The sequence below is a fragment of the Styela clava genome, chromosome 1, assembly GCF_964204865.1.
Source record: "Styela clava chromosome 1, kaStyClav1.hap1.2, whole genome shotgun sequence".
In the NCBI taxonomy this organism is placed as follows: Eukaryota; Metazoa; Chordata; class Ascidiacea; order Stolidobranchia; family Styelidae; genus Styela; species Styela clava.
Genome location: NC_135250.1, coordinates 26046349 through 26065444, shown reverse-complemented (window position 1 = coordinate 26065444; position 19096 = coordinate 26046349). Strand labels below are relative to the sequence as shown.

Genomic DNA, 19096 nt, shown 5'->3' with positions numbered 1-19096 from the left:
CAGTTATTCAAATATATGAAACTGAGTACAAATGTATTTCCAGCGCATTAAATTTAGGTAAAATACTCATAAAAAGCATTTCGTTGTGTCACTTATTCTAAAGCCGCCACCTGCGCGCTGTTCTGTCTGCCTGTGTTGTTATTGACCACTGTGAAGTGACTCACATGCCTTCTTCTATTCCTGTGAAGTGGTGCGATGAATCTCTCGTCTGTGTTCAGTGAAGGGTGGTGGTGTGAAACATGGGCGAGTCCTAAATTCAACACGGAGAAAATTCTCTCGAATTTGGGATATGAACTAAATACATCTCGATACAGTGGTTCTTAAACTTTTTCGAGCGCGACCCAAATCTGAATTTTATGAATACTCGCGACCCAATCCTAAATAACGCAAAATGTGTTTTTAATGTTCGTACAAATACAGACAACTATTTATTAGAAACAGTCCATTGACTCAGTGAGATTGATGAAACTGAAATTTCCTTTTCATTATATCTTCAATACACAGCTTTATTTTACTGAGCGCAATACGCAAGTTGTCATGGGAATCGAGGCGATTGCGAGCTTAGTTTTAATATCATTCAGTGCCAAATATCCTCGCTCGCACAGGTGCCTTGTCGCGAATTGTAGCAGAAACCTCGTCTACTGTCTGTCGCAAACACGACATTCTAGCTGGACTTAAGTATCTCTCGCAATATACAACTTTTTACTCATCAAATGTGCACACACTGATTCGTTCGCGGTAAATGGTGCCTCGAGATGAAGTCACATTTCTCTCTAGATATTGAATAATTTAATGTTGAGAAGCGAGATTTTTCATTGCATCGTCTATTACAATTTACATTACCAAAAAGACACCCATTTTTGGTTATTTTAATCCACTAAGACGACATTCCTCGAGGTCAACACAACGACAAGCGACGTGCATGGTTACCGATGCCATAAAATAATACACGTGAGTGGCATATCAGAATTGTGATGTAACAATGAGCTCAAGACAGTTCTTTCCGTGAATGAAACTTTATATTTCATTATTTTTAAATACCAGAGTTTAGAAGCTAAATTGAATCATTGGGAAAGCTGAAAATTCGTCCTTCTCCTCTTAGATTGCCCTTGCATTGACGTTTAAGAACCACTGCGATAAGCGGTAAATTCAAGTACATTTTACGGTAACTTAGGGATAAGAATTTCAAGGAATATACTGTATTTTCACAATATCTTATCAAAAAAGTATTCACCCGACTAACAAAATAAGATCTGAGCAAGTCAGTTAATAAGATTCGTAATCAAAGGAGTTTACTCTCAGAGAATATACCATTAATAATGCCAGTTCTACTATAACGTGAGAACCACGTATCCATATACGACTTTGAAAATGTTTTAAAACCGGGACAATTACAGGCCTAAGTCCTATAGCCAGGGCTGCCATCCATATTAACCCCACAATAAGGACAACAGGGAAACATAATCATAAGATAACAAAGAACGAATGTAATGAACCAAAATGTATTCATGCCAGAGCGACCAGGGTCCAATCATACTTTTCATTAGCAAAGATTTGCTACATGAGTTCTTTAGTCCTAAAAACTATAAGTTCCATCTCACTTCTAAGTTGTATTTTGCTTCTGGATAAACGAACTGATCTTGGCTATTGTGGCAATAATTAGCTGTTGTTGTTGCCACTAATGCGCCTAGCAATCAATAAGATTCTAATATAATTTCTGTCAAATCAATCATTTCAATTGCCCAACCCGAGCGCCCGGAATAAGAACCTCTACCCTTGAAATAAAACAGAAATAAGGACACATGTCAAAAGAGGATTTTATTGATTGATATAAAAAAGATTCATACACTCTACACAATACAATTTGAGTCGATGGGTACAAAATTTTAAAATTATGTGTAATCCATTGCTGAAAAAAGCCCCTTTCGCCTATATCGTCATAGGTGAAAAATCGTAAATTTATGCACTTTTCAAACATTACTCACATGTCTTTCCGCCCAAGAGGGGCGAGATTTTATTGATTGATATAAAAAAGATTCATACACTCTACACAATACAATTTGAGTCGATAGGTACAAAATTTTAAAATTATGTGTAATCCATTGCTGAAAAAAGCCTATTTCGCCTATATCGTCATAGGTGAAAAATCGTAAATTTATGCACTTTTCAAACATTACTCACATGTCTTTCCGCACAAGAGGGGCGAAATTTTATTGATTGATATAAAAAAGATTCATACACTCTACACAATACAATTTGAGTCGATGGGTACAAAATTTTAAAATTATGTGTAATCCATTGCTGAAAAAAGCCTATTTCGCCTATATCGTCATAGGTGAAAAATCGAAAATTCATGCACTTTTCAAACATTACTCACATGTCTTTCCGCCCAAGAGGGGCGAGATTTTATTGATTGATATAAAAAAGATTCATACACTCTACACAATACAATATGAGTCGATGGGTACAAAATTTTAAAATTATGTGTAATCCATTGCTGAAAAACGCCTATTTCGCCTATATCGTCATAGGTGAAAAATCGTAAATTTATGCACTTTTCAAACATTACTCACATGTCTTTCCGCCCAAGAGGGGCGAGATTTTATTGATTGATATAAAAAAGATTCATACACTCTACACAATACAATTTGAGTCGATGGGTACAAAATTTTAAAATTATGTGTAATCCATTGCTGAAAAACGCCTATTTCGCCTATATCGTCATAGGTGAAAAATCGTAAATTTAGGCACTTTTCAAACATTACTCACATGTCTTTCCGCCCAAGAGGGGCGAGATTTTATTGATTGATATAAAAAAGATTCATACACTCTACACAATACAATTTGAGTCGATGGGTACAAAATTTTAAAATTATGTGTAATCCATTGCTGAAAAAAGCCTATTTCGCCTATATCGCCATAGGTGAAAAATCGTAAATTTATGCACTTTTCAAACATTACTCACATGTCTTTCCGCCCAAGAGGGGCGAGATTTTATTGATTGATATAAAAAAGATTCATACACTCTACACAATACAGTTTGAGTCGATGGGTACAAAATTTTAAAATTATGTGTAATCCATTGCTAAAAAAAGCTTATTTCGCCTATATCGTCATAGGTGAAAAATCGTAAATTTATGCACTTTTCAAACATTACTCACATGTCTTTCCGCCCAAGAGGGGCGATATTTTATTGATTGATATAAAAAAGATTCATACACTCTACACAATACAATTTGAGTCGATGGGTACAAAATTTTAAAATTATGTGTAATCCATTGCTGAAAAAAGCCTATTTCGCCTATATCGTCATAGGTGAAAAATCGAAAATTCATGCACTTTTCAAACATTACTCACATGTCTTTCCGCCCAAGAGGGGCGAGATTTTATTGATTGATATAAAAAAGATTCATACACTCTACACAATACAATATGAGTCGATGGGTACAAAATTTTAAAATTATGTGTAATCCATTGCTGAAAAACGCCTATTTCGCCTATATCGTCATAGGTGAAAAATCGTAAATTTATGCACTTTTCAAACATTACTCACATGTCTTTCCGCCCAAGAGGGGCGAGATTTTATTGATTGATATAAAAAAGATTCATACACTCTACACAATACAATTTGAGTCGATGGGTACAAAATTTTAAAATTATGTGTAATCCATTGCTGAGAAAAGCCTATTTCGCCTATATCGTCATAGGTGAAAAATCGTAAATTTATGCACTTTTCAAACATTACTCACATGTCTTTCCGCCAAAGAGGGGCGAGATTTTATTGATTGATATAAAAAAGATTCATACACTCTACACAATACAATTTGAGTCGATGGGTACAAAATTTTAAAATTATGTGTAATCCATTGCTGAAAAAAGCCTATTTCGCCTATATCGTCATAGGTGAAAAATCGTAAATTTATGCACTTTTCAAACATTACTCACATGTCTTTCCGCCCAAGAGGGGCGAGATTTTATTGATTGATATAAAAAAGATTCATACACTCTACACAATACAATTTGAGTCGATGGGTACAAAATTTTAAAATTATGTGTAATCCATTGCTGAAAAAAGCCTATTTCGCCTATATCGTCATAGGTGAAAAATCGTAAATTTATGCACTTTTCAAACATTACTCACATGTCTTTCCGCCCAAGAGGGGCGAGATTTTATTGATTGATATAAAAAAGATTCATACACTCTACACAATACAATTTGAGTCGATGGGTACAAAATTTTAAAATTATGTGTAATCCATTGCTGAAAAAAGCCTATATCGTCATAGGTGAAAAATCGTAAATTTATGCACTTTTCAAACATTACTCACATGTCTTTCCGCCCAAGAGGGGCGAGATTTTATTGATTGATATAAAAAAGATTCATACACTCTACACAATACATTTTGAGTCGATGGGTACAAAATTTTAAAATTATGTGTAATCCATTGCTGAAAAAAGCCTATTTCGCCTATATCGTCATAGGTGAAAAATCGTAAATTTATGCACTTTTCAAACATTACTCACATGTCTTTCCGCCTAAGAGGGGCGAGATTTTATTGATTGATATAAAAAAGATTCATACACTCTACACAATACAATTTGAGTCGATGGGTACAAAATTTTAAAATTATGTGTAATCCATTGCTGAAAAAAGCCTATTTCGCCTATATCGTCATAGGTGAAAAATCGTAAATTTATGCACTTTTCAAACATTACTCACATGTCTTTCCGCCCAAGAGGGGCGAGATTTTATTGATTGATATAAAAAAGATTCATACACTCTACACAATACAATTTGAGTCGATGGGTACAAAATTTTAAAATTATGTGTAATCCATTGCTGAAAAAAGCCTATTTCGCCTATATCGTCATAGGTGAAAAATCGTAAATTTATGCACTTTTCAAACATTACTCACATGTCTTTCCGCCCAAGAGGGGCGAGATTTTATTGATTGATATAAAAAAGATTCATACACTCTATACAATACAATTTGAGTCGATGGGTACAAAACTTTAAAATTATGTGAAATCCATTGCTGAAAAGTGCCTATGTCTCAAATATCGGCATAGGTCAAAAATCGTAATTATATACACTTTTCAAACGTTAGTCACATCGCTTTCCTCCCAAGTGGGGAGAGATTTTATTATTTGATATTAATAAGGTTCTAAAAGTCTACAAAAAACAACTTGAGTCGATGGGTACAAAATTTTAAAATTATGCGTAATCCATTGCTGAAAAAGCCTGTTTCGCATATATCGGCATGGTTGAAAAATCGTATATCATATATCATTCGATCGACGTACACAAAGGAAACAAAATATTCTTAAAGTTTGAGATTTATTCATATTTATTCAAAGTCCCAAATGCATATTTGATACATAATAAACAGACCTAATATTATACAGACAAAATTTGGAAGCCAAATCGTAGAGAATTAAACTAGAAAAAGCCAGGTTTAATTATTGAATATAAAACATACAAAAATACATACAATATATACATGTTATAAGTCTTTCGAATTCAAAATGTTTTGCCTAAGGTGCAATTAAAATACACATATTTAAGATGCAAAAAATTTAGAAGTCCATGTATCCACGCAAACAGGGTGAGATTTTATCATTTTATACAAATGAGCTATATTTAATTAATAAGGTACATACACTATACATACATCTCAAAAACATACATTGCGTATATATATATGTAATCAGTAACTGATAATTTTATATCTGAGCATGTCGTTTAGCATGTTTAATGGTCTAATAATGAATAAAACACATTTGATGCATTTACACTAATGAAAATCCAAAATGTCCGATTAAAAAAGAAATAGATAAAATTATCTGAACAAAATTTACCTGTTACGCCAGTAAGGGAGGTTTAGGGGGTGCTGTTACTTCTGGGTGAGCCCCCAGACTAGTGGAGCGATGTAGCTGCCTTAAGGCTCCATTCTCTACTGGCACCAACAGGCAACAGTAAGGCCACGAGCCATCATCCATCCTTCGTGTTGACTAAACTTCTGAAAAAAATATGTGATATGCTAACTAATTAATATTTAATATAATTCTACACGGACTCGAGACCAATAAAATGTGGACAGTATGCCCGTGGTTTGATTGTCAGCATGTTCGTGGTTTGCCCGTTATCCCTTTGAAAGATTGGCTGCGCATTTTACTGTTCAGAATTTAAACACTTCTGGTTTAGTATCAATTTTTACCTCTTTTTCTGAAAACATTAATCTTATACGTCAACAAAGCAGTAAATACAAGTTTTACATTGATAATTAGTAAGACATCAGAACAACTTAACACATATACCAGAAATTTAGTTTTCAGGTTTAAAAATCTTTCCCTAATTGAACAAACTTGACATCTTCAACTTACATCAGTTGAACGTGGTTGGTGGAATAATCTGATAACACTCATCGTTATTGGGGTACGTGAAAAAGCATCAAAAGGAAATTAGTCTTGTATTATGGCACCGTGTCATAGGCCGAAAACAAATATATAGTCAACAAAGTGATAAGGAAAATACCGGTACAGAATATGGTGATACTGCACCTGATCAATTAGAGCCTTTTTTTTCTTGACGAGACACATTTCAATATAGAGTTCAATAAACCATTTTAATGCAAAGATTCGAATTATGTCATATTGGATAGAATTGTCCTATTTATTACGGGGAGAGGGAAGGCCGATAGAATGGTTTATTCATACGGCGCGACACGGCCTTAGGACAGGGTTACGAGTCCATAAAAATAGCCAACCAGGTATTTAATTCCGGTGCGCGGACTTGACGTCGGAGGAAGTTGTAATCGACCGGGGATTACATGAACCACTTTCTAGAGACCAGCAGTCCTCTTGCATATGATTATCCCAAAGGATTTGAATCTTTGAACCTGCCCATCGCATTCGGAGATGCGGTGGTAAACTAATTTAAAACGTTTGCACCATGCAAAAACCGAAGCACCAACCGTTTTGTAACAAGACATTGTCCGTTGTTATGGTGTGCGGATGCTATAATGTCATCAATATTCCTATTCTTTCCAAGATGAAGAGGTGCAGAAAAAGGAATCACATCCGCGGTGAGATGAAAAGTCGTTCATAACTCTTAGTCACCTTACGTCACCCATCATATCCAACCATCCAACGTCAACATCGCACAAAATCCATAATTCCAGCGAGTATGTAAACAAGTTTTTAAAAAAAGGTTTCGAAATTGTGACATGTATTTGAATGTGGTGATCGGATTATATGGTCGAGAAAATTAAAAGAACCAAAACCTATAAGCCGTTTCATAATTTCTCGTGTACTCGTTTGTCATCTTTGACTGATAAGAAAGCCCATGCATCAATAACATCGCGTGAACTAAAAATCTATTTCTTGCAATTTCTGAACGGCGAAAAAGTCATTTTATATTAAAAACGGTTGCGCTCATGCTACTGAAGAAAGAAGTCAACCTATGATCCCCAACACCAAACCATGAGATATTTGACCTATCTAATTGCTAATCCCATATCTGATATGGAGACCGTATCCCGCTATGCAGTTTTCTGTATCTGCCTCGAGATAAATATGAATATATACTAGCATACAATCCTACCAAATATTCCAAACAACTATTCAAGTATGCCAATATGAGCACAAAAACATCATAAAATGTAGGTCATTAATTATGACAAACAAACCTTTTTTAAAAATTGCATCAACATTTTGTTGCAGGATTACGACGAACGCCTGCAGCCCCATATCGGAAAGATTGACGTCGTCCCCAGCCCAGTTCCCCCAGTATTCACCTAATGCAGGGGTGGGCAAATTACGGCCCGCGGGCCGGATCCGGCCCACCCGAGTGTTTCATCCGGCCCACTTGTGCCGACATCAAGACTATGGTTTTTATGAATAGAAATTTCCGTTGAAAGTATCGATGATTTAAAATGACATTTCATTGAAAATATCGATTACTGATCTTCGGCTAAAGTAAATACCGTAATCCCTACGTATGGATGTTTCCCCCTGGTTATATCCGTAACAATGACCAATCAGCAAAAAGTTTACGATGACGTAGCTAACAATTAAAGATATTCGAGCATAGATGTAAACATTGCCTAGTTTTAGCGATTTTGCGTGAATTTGTCGATTTTTAGTTGTGTTTCAATAAATTAGTTGTAAATGAACTGTTTAAATTGTCACTATGTCTTTCGGTGAGATGTAAATCAGTTTGTACGTGTCAACTATCCAAAACACTTGCAAACTTCTTTTTCTATAAACTTTATTCGTGCAGCTGCCGTAATTTGCCATCCTCTGCAACAACGTCCCATTAATAATCGTTATGTCTACGTATTAACAAATAACCGTTTTTGATCATTCTGATTTTGGATCCTCTGGCCCAGTAACCAGGTCTATTATCCGAATCCGGCCCACTCAGTAAAGTAATTGCCCACCCCTGACCTAATGCTTCTAAGTTTATAATGCTCTATCTTTTAGTTATTGCCAATCGACAAATAGCATCATTGACCTCTGGCACGCAGTGAGCATGTCGGCCTGGTTGGGGAAGCACCAATACCAAAACAACCTAAAATAAATAAATAAACTTGATCTATTAATGAAATGGAGATGGTATTTGACGCAGCATTTCAAGTTACAATGTGAATATAATAGCTTGGCTTACAGAGTTTGATAATTCTTGTTCCCTATTGTTGTCAAATGTAACGAAAAAGCAGCAAAACTATAAACGAAAAGATGTATCTCCCTTTGTACTCAGATACACGAGCGACACGGCATCCAAAAATGGTTCAAGTCTTTCTCGTTTCGCTTTCCATACGTTGAACAAGGGCCATCGATGTCGTTCGTACTGAGCGCAAGGATTATATGTCTACCAGGTGGAACATTTTACCCTCCAATATCTAATAAATGATTTTAAAATTTTGTACCCGTCGACTTAAATTGTATTGTGCAGAGATATTGAATCTTTTCAATATCAATCAATAAAATCTCACCCCTCTTGGGCGGAAAGAAATGTGAGTAATGTTTGAAAAGTGCCTAATTTTACGATTTTCCACCTATGACGATATAGGCGAAATAAGCTTTTTTCAGCAATGGATTACACATAATTTTAAAATTTTGTACCCATCGACTCCATATGTATTGTGTAGAGTTTAAGAACATTTTTAATATTAATCCATAAAATCACGTGACACTTGGGCGGAAAGATATGTGAGTAACGTTTGAAAAGTGCATAAATTTACGATTTTTCACCTATGCCGATTTTTGAGAAATAGGCACTTTTCAGCAATGGATTACGCATAATTTTAAAATTTTGTACCCACCGACTCAAATTGTAATGTGTAGAGTTGTAAAACTTTTTTAAAATCAATCAATAAAATCTCGCCCCTCTTGGGCGGAAAGACATGTGAGTAATGTTTGAAAAGTGCATAAATTTACGATTTTTCACCTATGACGATATAGGCGAAATAGGCTTTTTTCAGCAATGGATTACACATAATTTTAAAATTTTGTACCCATCGACTCAAATTGTATTGTGTAGAGTGTATGAATCTTTTTTATATCAATCAATAAAATCTCGCCCCTCTTGGGCGGAAAGACATGTGACTAATGTTTGAAAAGTGTATGTTTTACGATATTTACTTTTAAAGTAATTACTCGTGCTGCATTTTTTTTGTTTAAAACTCATATTTATAAGCTGTTGTTTGATGATTCGCACTTTACATTTTTCTGTCACGCACTTATTGTTCCAATTTACAGAAATAACGTATATAACTTTATTTCTGTATTTTTATATATTCATTCGCTTCCCAATTGCGTATGGAAATTTAGTCCCGCCTCCGATTCTGATATGATATTTGAACTTTTCGCTTGGTTGCACACAAAGGTCACCGTGAGAGTCACTTCACAGTGGTTTGTTATTGTCACATGTAGTATCGAAGCATGAGTGCAAGTAATAGCGAAAGTGGAGGTAGTGACGAGGATACGAAGGAGAAAATAACTAATGAAGAACTACAAGACAGTAATAAAAGGAAAATAGAAGAACCGGAAAATGACGAATGGGTTGGTCCTTTGCCATCTGAAGCAGTGAAAACGAAAAAGAGAAAAGGTAAAACACTTAAAATAGAATGACAATTTTTGTAACTCTAGAACTCATAGGATAAGTATGACAATAATTCTACTACCTACTATTTATGTTAAAAAGATTTCTGCAAATAAATGTTTCCCAATTCAGCAATGTACAGATGTATGGGATTTTAATCTGTTCGCATCCACAGAATTTAGGCACAAGAGTAGGGACTTGTGTAGTTTTGTACCGGTACCTAACATAATTCTAGTGGGCGTAGCATAACAATTTTTTCACGTATCAATCCTAACCACACCTGACTACACCATCAGAAAATTACATCATTACGACGTCACAGTGATGTAATAGAGCCCTTCAAACTATACAAACTGCCATCCAAGACGCACAAACGAACACCCGAAATCGAACAGTTATTTTTCTCGTCGCAACGATTCCAATAGGAGAGAGATCGATAACGTCAGGCAGTTCTTTATCGCCGGAGCCAATGCAATTTCGGGCGATTGTACGTATATTTGGCAAGCTCTATGACGTGATTGTGATGTTGTAGTGACGTAATTTTTGGATGGCGTAGTCAGATCTGGGTTAGGATTGACATATCAAAAAATTGTTATGCTATGTTCACTAGAAGTACATTAGGTAGGAAGTTTACCCGAGACCCCGTACTTCTAGTGGTCGTAGCATAACATTTTTTCACGTGTCAATCCTAACAACCACCTGACTACGCCATCCAAAAATAATTTCAGTGAAACGCCACAGTGACGTTACTGACGTAATATGTTGTGCTACGCCCACTAGAAGTACGTTAGGTACGAAACTATACGAGACCCCAAAAGTACAGATCTCACAGTATAGATACTCCTTGCCATATTATTGAGACGTCTTATCACCTTTCCTTTTCCCCGGGCTGCCGGGATAAAATGAAAATCATATTGTATCCTTGTTAAACCACTGTACTTGCTGTACAACTATAAAATTATAATTCCTGCAATTTAAATCATTTTCACAGTACTGGAATATGAACAAGTATTTCTTCACAATTTACCGAGTACGGACAGATACGAGCGAAGTTATATGCATCGAGATGCCTTGACCCATGTTGCAGTTGCAAAATCAGATTTCATAATAACAACGAGTATCGATGGACATGTCAAATTTTGGAAGAAAAAGGACATAGGAATTGAATTTGTGAAACATTTCAGGTCAGGTAAATTTTTGTGTTTCGTTACTCTATTATCCAAATATGATATGGAAGAATAAACTGTTTTAATAATTATACTCTGTTATCAGTCTTAATAAAGCAAAGAAAAAAAACAGCCAACTTAAGTTAAAGATGGTATATAAAATTTAATTTAGCGCCTTCATTTGAATGCAGGAAATGATTGAATTATCATATTCAAACATATTCTTCTCTTTTTACCATTATTTTTCCGAAATGGGACAATTCATACCATATAAGAAAATGGGTACTCCTGTAGTGTGTGTACCAGGTTAGGGTTAGGCTTTCGGCCAAGGGAATGAGAAAAATCAGCCAGGCACGCAGTCAGGATTTTCGAAAGGGAGGGGGGGTTCAAAATTGAAAATTTTCCATACCTTATGAAACAGTCGCCACGATTACGGCCGAGTATTTCAGCGTATACCGCGCTTTGGGAACCATTATGGTATCAGTCACTCAAGGGTTCTTCATGAATATGAACTTCAAACATTTTTTTTTAAATTTGTATATATCCATTGTAAGTACCTAAGTGTTGCCTGTATTGTTGTGTTGTTTCATCATGTAAACTCCCTTGCATAAACAATTATGTATACTTCACCATTACTGCTGTAGTGCTGTTACATCATGTACCCTCTGGCTGTTGCTCTGCCTATTAGCCCCAACTGTCCTACAAGTTACTGTACTATTTATATTATATTGTGTTCAGAATTTATCCGTGGATACTGCACATTTGTTTTTATCCTGTGCATTCTCTGGCTTAAGTTTTCTATTTCATCATTTTTATTATTTCTATAGGGCGCATCTAAAAGCAATAACATGCATGGCTGTGAACTGCGGTGGAGAATTGATGTGTACGGTAGCAGAAGATCAAGCTATGAAAGTTTTTGATGTCATAAATTTTGATATGATAAATATGATCAAACTTGGGTAGGAATTGTTATTTCTTTATCGCATTCTGAACAAGTTTCTGCTGGGTCTTGCAAAAGGATAAATTACTATTCAATTTGCAATTAAATATATCCCAATACTGTGAATCCAACAAAATAAAACAATCTTCTTGTTTGCACATAATCTTTTTCCTAATATAAATTTTTTTAAGGAATTTGCTCTAAGCGAGGTCACGTGTATTCCCTAAGAAGCTGTAAATTTAGACACAATTCTATGCGTTCTTGCGAGCTGAAGGATATATGTTTTATTCGACATATTTTCACCTTTTTCAAGGTATACACCAAGTGTATGTGAGTGGATTATGTCCCCAGGATCTCATCTTCCAGCGGTTGCAGTTGCTGAAAAGGATTCGGGAATAATCAGAATATACGATGGAAGGTCAGTGGGGTGGATATTTTGAAATTTATTAGCAGACGAGCATAGACTAGCGCTTCCCAATCAGGGAGAAATTCTGCGGAATTGTATTGTTTACAGTACTTGTGTGTAGCAGAGCTAGAGTGCTAGTCGTGTGTATTTATACATATATTACAATTCTAGCGTCGCGTCATAGTCATGTTGGCGTCACAAATTGCTAAGTTCAAGCTCTATTTCTGCCAGAGATGGGATAAAATTTAGTATGCAGTGCCGAATCGGGATTATTTTTTTAAAACATAAACTCATCGCTAGACACTTGTATAGAGGAGATGCATAATTGTAGCTAATCTTAATGGAAAATTAAGTCTTCGGCACATTTTACATTTCATATTTTATTCAAGGGGAACGCATGAACCACTCCACGTCTTAGACAAACTACACGGAAAACCAGTCACAGCTATCAAATACGATCCGATAAATAGAATCGCGATATCTTGTGACAGACAAGGAATGCTGGAATATTGGTTTGGTAAGATTTTTTTTTTAAATAACATGGATGGCGTAACGGTTAAAAACATTTGACTGTGTGAGCATTGCATGTTACACATCACAGTGTCAAATCCTACTTCTGTCACCCCACCCAAAGTATAATAGATTGAGCAGGCAATGCCGAACTGGAGAGATTCCAGTTCTAAAAATATTAGCTTCCCAATATATTGTGATATATCTGATGCTTGCACAGGGTTTTGTTTGGAGAGAAAGGTGCAAACTAGTGCCATGTATAAAACTACTAGATATTGAATGAAGTTTTGGATATTTTTATCATGTCAAATTAACAGATTATTGAAATTAACGAATTCTACTTGTTTTTGATTGGGACTCTGTGTTACTGATGACATCACAAGTCAGAGGTCATGCTCAGCCAACTGGAAAAGTGCTAGTTGCCAAAATTACAATATTCAAATTGAATGAATTTTATTCTTGCTTCATCAATTAACTAGCATTTCATTTTGAAAAAAAAAAAGATTTTTATCTTTGTTTAGGTCAAGAAAAAGACTTCAAATTCCCATCTGGAGTCGTTAAATTCAAGTTCAAAACTGATACAGATTTATATGAGCTTGCCAAGAACAAAACTTACGCTCACTCAATAGCTACATCTCCAAATGGAGCATTCTTTGCTTGCTTGACAGCGAATAGAAAGGCTTACGTTTTTCATTTTCTGTCGGCTAAACTCTCTCGTGTTTTCAATGAATCTTTAAATGTAAGTGTATTTTTGTTTTTTTACGGATTGTAAATTAAATAATTATGTGATATCAGGGTCACTCAACTGGCGGACCGCCGTCCAAATCCGAGTACCTTTCGAGTATTACATTTGGACCGCAGCTGCTTCTTGACTTTGGATACATCATTCGATTGTTTCATTTCAAAATCATAATGTAATGAGTTTTCCGCTAAATTACTAAGGAAAAAATGACAAAGCAGCCGTATTTTCTCTACTTAGTCAAAAAGCTTAAAATGTTTTTGTTAGTTCTGTTCCAGCGAAGTTATTTGAGCCCAACATCATTAACCTATAATTTCATTACAATTAGTTTCAATGTGATAACTGTTAGACATGTTACTTTACTTTACAGACATTTGTTGAAATGCAACAATCAAAAGCACAACTTGCGAATATGGAGTTTGGTAGAAGGATAGCTGTGGAAAGAGAACTTGAAAAATTGCCAGTAAGTTTGTTAATAAGTTTGAATTCCCCGAGTTTGAGAAGGAAATAATGCAGGATTTGCTGGCAATATTGTGGAGTCGGGCTTCTTATGTTTTTATTAATACGATTACTGGTTTTGGTTCTGCACAGCTTCGTTTTGCTGTGAAATTGTAGGTACTCCCGTAGTGTGTGTACCAGGTTAGGGTTAGGCCATATATTTATTCCGACTTTCCTCATTTTAGTCCACATCATTTTCACACTGTCTGTGTTAGCCAATTGAATATACCTTCTGCCCATAGGTTTCAATCCCTTTACACAACTTGATGTAAAGTATGCGAACAAAATTAGTTACCTCCGTATTACACACTTCTGGAGCGCCGGCTTGCTGGCTTATTTTGTTTTTTTTGGTAAGATTGCTGTCTTTGACGACTTCCTTTGCCAGAAAATTGTGTGTTTAATCTTTAATTATAAATTTGGAAATTCAGTATACATCGTACATATGGAATTGTCCCAATATATTTTATTAGTTATAACTTGCCTTTTATTACTTTTATGATCATCAATAGTCACTCCTTGGCCACAGCTCTTTTGTGGCTTTAGCGTTGTTGAGGATGATACTAATTTTTTTTATATTTACAGGACAGTTTTGGACTGAGTAACCTAATTTTTGATGAAACAAGCAATTTTTTGATGTATGGTACAATGTTTGGCGTGAAGCTGATTAATCTACATACAAACAGGTATTTACGATGTATGTACTATTGTCAGGGGTGTGCAACCATTAATACACGAGGGCCAGATACGAAAAGCTGGGTGAAACCGCAGGCCGCAACGTTATTTAACATAGACTTCCTAGTAGTTGCAGGCACAACAATTTTGGTTATTGATCTTATGACATGCCTTGTTCCTTTTGCACAAGCCAGCAGTAACATCATAGGCATAGATCATAATAAATTGGACTCTGGTATAGCCTTTGCGAATTGCGACACAAAGGGATCGGAAATACTCAAACGTACCAGATTAAACTAAATTAAAAACTCGTTTCGCGGGACGAACATCTATTTAAAATTGGCACTTCTCCGCGAGCTGAACGAATTTTTCCTTGCGTGCCGCATTTGGCCCGTGGGCAACATGGGGCCGTGATTAGAGGTCTGATGAGAAAAAAGCAAGATGCTTGCTCTTTATTTGATAACATAGAAAAATGTCATCCAATCACAGGTAATATTGTTATTTCTAAATTGAAATCTTTCAAACACCAAACAACATTCCAGATGTGTCAGATTCATTGGAAAGTCTGAAAACATCAGGATTCTCCATATTTCCTTATACCAAGGAGCACCAAAGAAGCGACAATCCGCGATAACTGTTGACATGAAATTATCCGATAATCCTGGCCTTCAAGAACCAGAAAACGATCCAACCTTGTTTTGTACAGCATATAAGAAAAATAGATTTTACATGGTAAGAAAGTAAAACTGAATGAGGAACTCGATACGAAATTTCGATATTTTTTTACGGCGCTATGGAACGTAAAAGCGCTGTTTCAGTTTGTTGTTCAATCTGTAATAAATAGCTAGTAAGACTTGCAATTGGCTTCTGTTTGAATAGGTCATATTGCATGCATAAATATACAGGTGTCCATAATATCCCTTTACAATTTCAATTTTGTTATGAAGTTGGTTCTCGATTCATCTTAACCAGGTTGGTTTGTTTTTAATCAGTAATTGTTTAAGTATTTTTACTCCATTTAATACATCCGTGAAGGCCAAAACAATATATGGTATCGATAAATTCCCTTTGCATTTATAAAAAAAAATTTAGGACTCTACGGACAGCTGATATATCGCATTACAACTGTAAAATGTACGCAGTACTAATTAAAATTTCTTACCTAAATCAATTAACTTTCTTATTGGGGAGGAATTCCTCTCTCGTTTTTAGTTTACAAAACGTGCACCTGATGAAATTCAATCAACAGATGGCGATAGAGATGTTTTTAATGAGAAACCATCAAAGGAGGAAGTCCTAGCATCCATGCAAGTTATAGAGAAAAGAGTAAGTGGATTACATAGGTTCATCTTAAGGTAAACAGAAAGGGAAAATGAGTTGACGATGCATTAATTAAGAGATGAATTGCATGCGGCTACTATATTAAGGCCCGAATTCAGATTTATGGGGCTACAATTTGGGTAGGGGGATTGCAAGGCCTACATGTAGATGTTAAATAGATGCCTGAAGAAAAAAAACTTGCCGTATCTTCCTATCTTCAGTACACAGTTAAAACTGCTTTGTATACTTGATGTTTTCTGAGTTTTTATAGAAAAATTGAATCACTATTGAAAGTCTGTAAATCTGACTTTTTGTACCTGCGGTGCGTAGAAAAAGTCAAAATTTTCGTTATTCTCGTTTAAATCATACTTGAAAACTGGAAATACCAATATATTAATTATGTAACGATCAAAAATAACAAGCGCCCGTGCTTGAATAGGGGCCGGTTTGAATAAGGGCCCGGTTAGTGAGTTGGTTGAAAAAAATAAGGACCTGGGCTAAAAAACGAGCAAATACGGTATTTCTGAATATTGTCTCCCGACTCCCAATTGTGGGGAGTTCGAACGAAAACATAACTTGGACTCTTATCGAAAACATGCCTTGTGCTGCACAGTCGTAATTGTAATATATTCTTGGTTTAAAAATAGACATTATTTTATATTCAAGGTTTCTGACAAAGCAATCATACATACCACAGTAGGAGATGTACACATCAAATTATTTATGAATGAATGCCCGAAAACTGTCGAGAATTTTTGCGTTCACTCTAGAGATGGATATTATAATGGCCACATATTTCATAGAGTTATAAAGGTATGTATTGTTTATGTTGCAATTGTATAAGAAAGTGTGCTGTCCATATGGACCTTACACCGCTGTCTATATGGGCAGTTCAATTGTCTACAGCAGGAGTCTGCAACCTTTTGTCGCTCGTGGGCCAAAATTAAGAGTTGCAGGTCTTGGCGGGCAGCACATACTTTTAAAAACTTGAAAACTGGTGTTTGATGAATCACAGTTTTTTCCCCACATATCAGAAGTTGAAATTTAAAAATTTAAGCAGTGCACGAAGACTGAACTCATCTTACCCAAAGAAAAGATTTACAAATGACTTTTAATGTGGCACTTTTTGTTGCCTTTTGCTTGATACGTTTTCGACATCACTAAATAGGAAACATTTTTTAAATGGGAATCACTAATCCGAGATCTATCTATCCACTGGTTGGTTACAGCTTCTTCCACCACCGACATGGACTGGTCATTGGAAAAGAATTAATGGTTCGCTATATCATTTTGCTGTAAAATCAACTTTCCCTCCCTGTTATAAATATGAAAATCCTATCCTATATCATTTGACATTGGATGGTAACTTTGCAAGAGGCGTAGCTCTCCATATAAATAAACTGAAGCATTGGCTTTCCTCTCCCCCCGATAAATATTGAAATTTAAAACGAGGATATCGGTCAGAGACCGAAGACTTATCAATCGAAAGTTAGGGGATCCCTCAAAACAGAAACTGTGGTTTCGATTCGTTCGACTCTATAGTGACACCGCGTGTGCCATCACTAAGTAATTAATACCTCGCTAATTATACGACCTAATTCATTCAAAATCAATAGGCTTCTGATCCAGGATATTTTAAACACACATGCAACATTTGGAAAAGATTCAACCTCACTTTCGTGAGATATCGCGTGCATCTAACAGACAGACAAATACCTATCAACATACACACCGATCTTAAGATCGATAAGTAATCACACATCTATATGCTGTATTCCCTCATTGATTAAGTCAACTTTATTAACTTTCCTTCTAATTAGGATAATTATGAAATCCTTTACTGCCAGGCTCAGCATATTAAATAATATTTTTGTTTTTAGGGCTTCATGATACAGACTGGCGATCCTCTTGGAAGTGGAACTGGTGGAGAAAGCATTTGGGGCGGAGAATTTGAAGATGAATTCCATCCTTCATTAAGGCACGATAGGCCGTACACACTTAGTATGGCCAATGCCGGCCCAAATACAAACGGATCTCAATTTTTTGTTACTGTTGTGCCTACACCGTGGTTGGACAATAAACATACCGTATTTGGACGAGTTGTAAAAGGAATGGACGTCATACAAAATATATCTTTGGCTAAAACTCACCCGAAAACTGATAAGCCGTACGATGATATTTCAATAGTAAATGTTAGTGTCAAGTGATACTTTCCTATATAAATTACATGAGCCATTGGGCAAACCCTTATGCGGGAAAATGATATGGCGAAGCTGGATTCACATGGAAAATTAGTTCTAAGTTGTCGGGATATATCTCTACTGCCAGAATATCCTTCAGATATCATCATCGAAACGCGTTGGGTTGGGAAAATACATTCTTTTTTACTTAGCAATAAATACTCCTTGGATAAATGTCATCATTCATTTTAAAATGACGCAGAAACCTATCTACCTATACATATGGTACCGTTATACACACATTTCGAACCACAAGGTGACATTGTTTGAGCATATTAACCAAAGTGACTCATGGTTATAGTCAGTGGTTGGATTCAGCCGGTTCGCACCGGTTCTATAGAATCGTCTCACGGAATTGTATGAGATAAGCAAACCGGTTAGCATTACTGGTTACTCTCACTGACTTGGCAACAGAACCGGGTGAAAAATATGAATTTTGTGATGGAACCGGCTGACAAAAATAATAGAATCCCACTACTGGTTATAGTCACTTTGATATT

The 19096-nt window shown here is 35.7% G+C and overlaps 1 protein-coding gene across 1 annotated transcript; it reads left to right on the top strand.

Annotated features, from left to right (window-relative positions):
* Window positions 1-7: 7 nt before the first annotated feature.
* On the top strand, window positions 8-18567 carry LOC120335145 (peptidylprolyl isomerase domain and WD repeat-containing protein 1-like). The gene is made up of 13 exons (XM_039402639.2): window positions 8-144; window positions 9927-10111; window positions 11097-11289; window positions 12099-12230; window positions 12525-12629; window positions 13007-13134; window positions 13649-13866; window positions 14237-14329; window positions 14947-15047; window positions 15579-15768; window positions 16249-16362; window positions 17023-17169; window positions 18237-18567. The coding sequence occupies exons 2-13, from the start codon at window positions 9946-9948 to the stop codon at window positions 18561-18563; spliced, it is 1914 nt and encodes a 637-aa protein (XP_039258573.2). The 5' UTR covers window positions 8-144; window positions 9927-9945; the 3' UTR covers window positions 18564-18567.
* Window positions 18568-19096: the final 529 nt, after the last annotated feature.